Raw genomic sequence first — 8,908 nt, 5'->3', positions numbered from 1 at the left:
CCCCCCTATAAGATATAGATACGTTCCAATTTATTAGGAATCCGATTTCTTACAAGTCGTTCCAATCACAGCCCGACACGTGTCAAGTTTACGGACTACGGCTGATTGAAAGGTTTTCTTCCATAAAATTAATCGATTCTACATTAATCCGACTCAACATTTCCAAAATACGTATATTTTTTCGTAGTTTTATAGGAATCGTAATTATAGGGACCGTAATTATAAGGGGGTCGACTGTAATTGTAATATAACCAACCTACTATAACAGAACTTATTAACCTATGTAACAGAAATAGAAAACATTTGGCAATAACCAATGACAAAAGCAAACCAGGGGCAATAATAGTTGATATGAATATTTATTATAGTAATATATTTATCGTAAATTTTTTATTTTATGTATTTTTCTGTTTAGATTATACCGCGTATCTTCAACTTCAGTGAAATTGTTTTAAAAACAATGTATGTAACGTAGTATACAAATCTACAGTACAACCAGGAAATGAAAGTAGAATTATAACTTAATTCTCGTACTAATGGGTAAAAATTCCCAATTAATCAAGCCATGAGTTTTGGAAGAAGTCAGTGGTCTCCACACTTTGTGTTTTCATGCTTGGTTAGTATCGTTATCATCGTATTTATTACTTCCGAAAATTTTCTTTATAAAGTCAGCTGTACTGACATCTTCACGAACTATTACGCGTTTTTACTTTTCGTATAGGTGTTAACGAGTGAGGATGTGTGGAATCTTTTACTGCCGTTCAGTTATAGTATTATTTGGTATTGACAATCTCTTCCCAGAAGAAAAAAATTAAACATAAAATTTTTCTTATTGGGCAACGCAGAGCAATCTCAAAATTTTATTGCTTGTTTGGATTGATTAGAATTTACGTATTGTCTTCACCGAAGCATCAAAACAGTTAAAAATCTGTGGATTTCCCAAGCAGTAATCCCAGTAGTCACGCTCTACTTGTAAAAGGTTTTGTGTCATTTTATGCAAATTTCTAATTCAAACATGATGGTTGCTAGGCAATCTGTTGTAACAGCCCGATAACAAGGAAATTCCATTATTTTCTTATATCAAAATTGTTCAACAATTTATTCTGGAAAAAAAAAAAATATTACATACGCAACCAAACCGAACGATGACATGGCAGGTGTTAAGTTATAAGTGAAAAGATATTTATTGTAATTTATATTTTTACCAGTATTTATAGCAATAAAAATGCTAACCTAACATTTAACATCAAAAATTAAATAATTCTACGAACTAATAAAGAATTTTTGTAATTCTGTTGTAACTTACTTGAGGAATAATTGAGATTTTACTACGTAGATCCCGAAGACCAATATTTTTAGTGTCGATTCCATCTATGGTTATAGTTCCTGTTGGCTCTGTCATACGGAATAAACTAGCAACTATAGAACTCTTTCCGGCTCCCGTTCGTCCAACAATTCCTATCTACAATCGAACATAAAAATACAACATTGCTCAAAATAATTATAAGCAATAAATGTGTTAATTAACTTACCTTTTCTCCTGGCTTAATAAGAAAAGACAAATTATTTAAAACAATACTTCTGTCATTCGAATATTTTAAAGAAACATTTTTAAACTCAATTTCTCCTTTCTGAGGCCAATCGGCAGGAGGTTGTTCATCAGGAGAAGATTCGTAAGCTGCTTCTGATTTTAATACGCTGTAATTCAGTATACGTGCAACGGAATTCATCTGAAAAATAATGTGAAAATTTTGTGAAACTTTATTTATTTTAAACTCTAAGGCATAACATTATCAAGTTAAATTTAAACAGGATCATTTGGTCTTTCAGAATTGTCTTTATTTTCAAGTACTAATTTTTTTTTCCTATTCCAAGTTTATTTATTTATATTCTTTCATTTTNAAGTTTACGGACTACGGCTGATTGAAAGGTTTTCTTCCATAAAATTAATCGATTCTACATTAATCCGACTCAACATTTCCAAAATACGTATATTTTTTCGTAGTTTTATAGGAATCGTAATTATAGGGACCGTAATTATAAGGGGGTCGACTGTAATTGTAATATAACCAACCTACTATAACAGAACTTATTAACCTATGTAACAGAAATAGAAAACATTTGGCAATAACCAATGACAAAAGCAAACCAGGGGCAATAATAGTTGATATGAATATTTATTATAGTAATATATTTATCGTAAATTTTTTATTTTATGTATTTTTCTGTTTAGATTATACCGCGTATCTTCAACTTCAGTGAAATTGTTTTAAAAACAATGTATGTAACGTAGTATACAAATCTACAGTACAACCAGGAAATGAAAGTAGAATTATAACTTAATTCTCGTACTAATGGGTAAAAATTCCCAATTAATCAAGCCATGAGTTTTGGAAGAAGTCAGTGGTCTCCACACTTTGTGTTTTCATGCTTGGTTAGTATCGTTATCATCGTATTTATTACTTCCGAAAATTTTCTTTATAAAGTCAGCTGTACTGACATCTTCACGAACTATTACGCGTTTTTACTTTTCGTATAGGTGTTAACGAGTGAGGATGTGTGGAATCTTTTACTGCCGTTCAGTTATAGTATTATTTGGTATTGACAATCTCTTCCCAGAAGAAAAAAATTAAACATAAAATTTTTCTTATTGGGCAACGCAGAGCATTCTCAAAATTTTATTGCTTGTTTGGATTGGTTAGAATTTACGTACTGTCTTCACCGAAGCATGAAAACAGTTAAAAATCTGTGGATTTCCCAAGCAGTAATCCCAGTAGTCACGCTCTACTGGTAAAAGATTTCTGTGTCATTTTACGCAAATTTCTAATTCAAACATTATGGTTGCTAGGCAGTCTGTTGTAACAACCCGATCACAGGAAAACTGCATTATTGCCTTATATAAAAATTGTTCAAAAATTTTTTATGGTAAATAAAATATATTACATATTGAACCAAATTGAACGATGACATGGCATGTGTTAAGTTATGAGTAAAAAGATATTTATTGCAATTTATATTTATACCAGTATTTACAGAAATAAAAATGCAAACCTAACATTTAACATCAAAAATTAAATAATTCTACGAACTAATAAAGAATTTCTAATTGTAATTCTGTTGTAACTTACTTGAGGAATAATTGAGATTTTACTACGTAGATCCCGAAGACCAATATTTTTAGTGTCAATTCCGTCCACGGTTATTATTCCTGTTGGCTCTGTCATACGGAATAAACTAGCAACTATAGAACTCTTTCCGGCTCCCGTTCGTCCAACAATTCCTATCTACAATCGAACATAAAAATACAACATTGCTCAAAATAATTATAAGCAATAAATGTGTTAATTAACTTACCTTTTCTCCTGGCTTAATAAGAAAAGACAAATTATTTAAAACAATACTTCTGTCATTCGAATATTTTAAAGAAACATTTTTAAACTCAATTTCTCCTTTCTGAGGCCAATCGGCAGGAGGTTGTTCATCAGGAGAAGATTCGTAAGCTGCTTCTGATTTTAATACGCTGTAATTCAGTATACGTGCAACGGAATTCATCTGAAAAATAATGTGAAAATTTTGTGAAACTTTATTTATTTTAAACTCTAAGGCATAACATTATCAAGTTAAATTTAAACAGGATCATTTGGTCTTTCAGAATTGTCTTTATTTTCAAGTACTAATTTTTTTTTCCTATTCCAAGTTTATTTATTTATATTCTTTCATTTTGGTTCTTAATCTAACTTATTGTAATTTTATTTCCTTTTACCTATATTAAGTATTATGCGACGAATCCATTCGTGTGGCATAATAGTATATGAATAATGTTAGAAACACGTAAATGGTATTCTTATGTATTATAGATTATCATTCATTCTTAATGAAAACTGAATAACTAATACTGATGTAAGTTATTTCATATAAAATAATAATTATAAAAATATTAAATTACTAATTCGTGTTAATTGTTAATAAATAAATAATTAATATAAAATAATATAAAACTTACCTGATACTCTGTTTCAGACAAATGATAAATACACCATTGAAAATACAAAATTAAAATTAATTCATAATTTATTATAAGCCCAATTTTGCTTCCCGCATCAACTAAAGATAAGAAATATATTATTACGTAACATAGAATATATTTCGTGTGCATAACATAGAAATTTCAATATTTTCACTTACTTGAAGGCATTGTAATACATAAAACTACAATAGTGGCAATAAGATTTAGAAAACATATAATTTGACAATAGGTGCAATTCCATCGATTCAATGCTACGTAAATGAACCACGTTGCAGTGTGCTTATCCTGGTATTCGTTAAAAGTTGATATAAATTTATTTTTAACATTAAATGCTCTGATTGTTGTAAGTCCGTAAAGGGATACACTCAGATGGGAAAATACTGGACTTCTCGCTGTGAAAACAAAGTAATTATACAATATATCTGAAATCATTTTCTGTAGGAATATATTTAATACTCCAGCACAACACCGAAAGTTATTTTATTCAGTGCATTTTAGTCATGTTTTTGCAGAGCCACGATGTTATATTTTTCGCTGACTTTATTTGTTTTGTTTTTAATAACAGATTGAATTGTCGTTTGAAGGATGTTCTTCGTTATTTATTTTGTTCTGTTTCATGCTTTCTTCTCTAAATTGCCTCATATAAGAAATTTTAAAACTAATTTTTTTTCGCTTAATCACCTTCTGCAACATTTTCATATTTTCTTACAAGTTTTTTGTCAATCCGCTTATTATTTACACGAACAAATTGCTCTGAATTGAGAAATTTTAATGATATCAACACTGATTTTAAAATACTTACATTTTCCTTCCAGATATTTTATGCTTTTCAAAACACGGCAATGGATCGTCCACATAAGAAAAAATGACATTAAAACTATGGCCTTCACTATGAATAGATAAGGGCAAATAATTCCTTCAATAACAACTATTCCGATTACCATACTAACTGCCTGAAAATATATAATAAATTGATATATAGAAAAACTAAATTTTTAATATATTATATATTGAATTATCAGTTATTTTTACAAGTAAATAGTTGATATAACAAGACAAATTTCTCTGTAAGAAATAGATTCAGAATTTGTTTTGTGCCAATCAAAAGAAGACTTGCTGATTAATCAGAATCAATGTAATATTGAAACTCTGTAAAGTTATTAATATAATAGTGTGTAACACGTGGTATTCAATAAGAACACGAAGAAAATCTACAAAGTGATATGACAATGTTTTACAATTCCCAATAATTTATTTCTGATTACAAAAAATGTCGATATGTTTACGGTTTTGAAAAATTAAAAATTTTGTTTTTTTAAAACAACAATTTAGAAACTTTAATAATAAATTCTAAAATTTTTGTAAAATGAGTACTAATTTTGCATAACTGTAACCAATTTTCTTTATATCATGTAGCATAATCATATATGTTCATATTTAGTAATTTTAGTAGTTGAAAATATCTGTTATTTATTTTAACTTACCCTGATAGCTTCGTGTAAAACAAGTGGTAACAAGTCATCCATGCTATTTGTATCTCTTGAAAATCTATTCAGGATTTTACCTGGAAAATATAAAGATTTCAGATATAAATTAAAATTATTTAATTAATTATTATTATGAACGAAAATAGCTTTGAATTTAGTATCACAGTCAGTAAGAGCCAAATGGCTGATACTGTTTTAGATTGATGATACAGCTGTTAAAGTGTGACATAGTGACCAGGCGACCATATTGGAAATTTTATGAATAAACCCCTCATAATTACTCAAGCCGAATATCTGTACACCGAATCGGTATCTATCTTGTCAAACGTACGACATATATAGAAAAGAACCACTTATTGCTGTGTAATATAAGGAGGTAATGTGCAAAACTTATATTGTAATATGTTTCTTATCTCTAGTTATTTTTGACTAGAGATAACAGACATATTACTTTTATAAATGTATATTTATTATTATTTCTGTAAACATATGTACATGTAAATGTGTAAATTAACACATCTTTATTTGTCTCATGCATAGTGATGTAAGTCTATGTGCAAACACAGATCTTTATACATATATACATAGATCATTCAAAGGAACATGCTTATTAATGAACGATGTGTATACATTATATCAATGTTCTTAACATGCATACGACATTAATAAGAGGGAAGCATACAAAGTTGTGTTCTAACTATGCTATCTATTCTGTCAGGTGCCAAGGTTCTTACTATGACCCCGAGGACTTTTTAAGGGGATCTTAAAATTAATGCTAATCGATTTTTTCGAAATGTAAATAACCTGGAAAAAAACGGAGAGTCAGATCGGAGTTCACTGGAAAAGGTGACACTTAGCTATCAAAAATGCTTCGTGATCGTCAAATGTTGACGATGACGAAGAATTTCCCATCCCACGACGATTGTATAAAAGCGAGAGTTATTAAAAGCTCGAAGCGATCGAAAGTAAGTTGTACTTGAAATAGTGCACATTTATTCTCAGAGTCCCCGATTCTGCCGAGAAGACAACGGACAAAGACAACGATTCTTCCTTTGGACCGATCCTCGCATACAGTTCTTTCCCGCATAGAAGTATTTTTCATAGCAATCTGAGAACTCTCTCTCCACAGCTAACAGAAATAGGTTTAGCTAAGAGCTACCCTTTTTGTATAGAACTTCATTAATATTTAACCGCATTTAACCGTCTCTAGCTTCCTATAACCTCCTGTAATTTAGATTTATAAATTGTTGATCTGTTAAAAACCTGTCTCCGGTCACTCTGAAACACAGACACCTGCCGACTTGTTCAATTCCCTCGCCACTCCTTTAAAGCTATCCAAAAGACAAAGTGAGCGAGTTTTTCCAACACGACGTATAAGTGGAATTAGGGTACTGGCCCGATGTCCTCTTATTCTCACATTGCTATTGTAATGTACTGTACCATTGTGCATTCATATGCCAGTTCAAGAGTGATTATGATATTGAGTCTTAAAAGTATTTAAAGAATTAATCCGCTCTCAACTAGACCAAAGTAATGCAGACAACTAAAAATGTAAAATTTCTTGAAATTCAAGTTTAATCTTGAAGAATTTCCAGAACAACAGATATTTTCAGTCTCCTATGCTAAGCGTACGTAGAGTATAAACTTATAAATGTATGAACGTTTTATTATACGTTGACACGTTAAATTATTACTAACATAATAATCAAACTAATAAATGTATTTTTTACTTACCACTGGGATTGTTATCCAGGAAAGAAATTGGAGTACGAATAATACAACGAAACATATTGTTGTGAAGTTTTATAGAGGCAGCAACAAAGAGTTCGTATAATAATGAGGCAGATGAAATTGCCGTTAATATTATAGCTGATATCAATCCAAAATAGATGTAAATGTTCAATTCACGAACATGATAAAAATGTTCATGTTTAGTGTTGTTAATGGTCACTATTTTTGTGGTAAAGTTCGGTGTTTTTCCTGAATTTTGAGTAAGTCCGTAAAGGGATACACTCAGATGGGAAAATACTGGACTTCTCGCTGTGAAAACAAAGTAATTATACAATATATCTGAAATCATTTTCTGTAGGAATATATTTAATACTCCAGCACAACACCGAAAGTTATTTTATTCAGTGCATTTTAGTCATGTTTTTGCAGAGCCACGATGTTATATTTTTCGCTGACTTTATTTGTTTTGTTTTTAATAACAGATTGAATTGTCGTTTGAAGGATGTTCTTCGTTATTTATTTTGTTCTGTTTCATGCTTTCTTCTCTAAATTGCCTCATATAAGAAATTTTAAAACTAATTTTTTTTCGCTTAATCTCCTTCTGCAACATTTTCATATTTTCTTACAAGTTTTTTGGTCAATACGCTTATTATTTACACCAAGAAAGTGCTCTGAATTGAGAAACTTTAGTGATAACCACAAAACTTACCTGATACTCTGTTTCAGACAAATGATAAATACACCATTGAAAATACAAAATTAAAATTAATTCATAATTTATTATAAGCCCAATTTTGCTTCCCGCATCAACTAAAGATAAGAAATATATTATTACGTAACATAGAATATATTTCGTGTGCATAACATAGAAATTTCAATATTTTCACTTACTTGAAGGCATTGTAATACATAAAACTACAATAGTGGCAATAAGATTTAGAAAACATATAATTTGACAATAGGTGCAATTCCATCGATTCAATGCTACGTAAATGAACCACGTTGCAGTGTGCTTATCCTGGTATTCGTTAAAAGTTGATATAAATTTATTTTTAACATTAAATGCTCTGATTGTTGTAAGTCCGTAAAGGGATACACTCAGATGGGAAAATACTGGACTTCTCGCTGTGAAAACAAAGTAATTATACAATATATCTGAAATCATTTTCTGTAGGAATATATTTAATACTCCAGCACAACACCGAAAGTTATTTTATTCAGTGCATTTTAGTCATGTTTTTGCAGAGCCACGATGTTATATTTTTCGCTGACTTTATTTGTTTTGTTTTTAATAACAGATTGAATTGTCGTTTGAAGGATGTTCTTCGTTATTTATTTTGTTCTGTTTCATGCTTTCTTCTCTAAATTGCCTCATATAAGAAATTTTAAAACTAATTTTTTTTCGCTTAATCTCCTTCTGCAACATTTTCATATTTTCTTACAAGTTTTTTGTCATTCCGCTTATTATTTACACGAACAAATTGCTCTGAATTGAGAAATTTTAATGATATCAACACTGATTTTAAAATACTTACATTTTCCTTCCAGATATTTTATGCTTTTCAAAACACGGCAATGGATCGTCCATAGAAGATAAAATAACATTAAATGTATGAATTTTACTATGAGTAGATAAGGGCACATAAATTTCGAAATATTAGGA

General features: G+C 29.8%; 1 protein-coding gene across 1 annotated transcript in view; it reads right to left on the bottom strand.

Annotated features, from left to right (window-relative positions):
* The window catches only part of LOC111630268 (multidrug resistance-associated protein 4-like), a 35,231-nt gene that overhangs the window by 6,126 nt on the left and 20,197 nt on the right, over positions 1 to 8,908 (bottom strand). Inside the window, exons 19-25 of the mRNA XM_023374349.1 lie at positions 7,249 to 7,554; positions 5,512 to 5,591; positions 4,830 to 4,980; positions 4,186 to 4,419; positions 4,004 to 4,104; positions 3,355 to 3,552; positions 3,129 to 3,284 (exon numbers count right to left, since the gene is read on the bottom strand). Coding sequence (XP_023230117.1) covers positions 3,129 to 3,284; positions 3,355 to 3,552; positions 4,004 to 4,104; positions 4,186 to 4,419; positions 4,830 to 4,980; positions 5,512 to 5,591; positions 7,249 to 7,554 — 1,226 coding nt within the window. The remainder of the gene's footprint in view (positions 1 to 3,128; positions 3,285 to 3,354; positions 3,553 to 4,003; positions 4,105 to 4,185; positions 4,420 to 4,829; positions 4,981 to 5,511; positions 5,592 to 7,248; positions 7,555 to 8,908) is intronic.

This window comes from Centruroides sculpturatus, unplaced genomic scaffold (assembly GCF_000671375.1).
Source record: "Centruroides sculpturatus isolate CEXI.00-Female unplaced genomic scaffold, Cexi_2.0 scaffold558, whole genome shotgun sequence".
In the NCBI taxonomy this organism is placed as follows: domain Eukaryota; kingdom Metazoa; phylum Arthropoda; class Arachnida; order Scorpiones; family Buthidae; genus Centruroides; species Centruroides sculpturatus.
The sequence above is the reverse complement of the archived record's forward strand: the minus strand, read 5'-3'. Positions and strand labels throughout refer to the sequence as shown.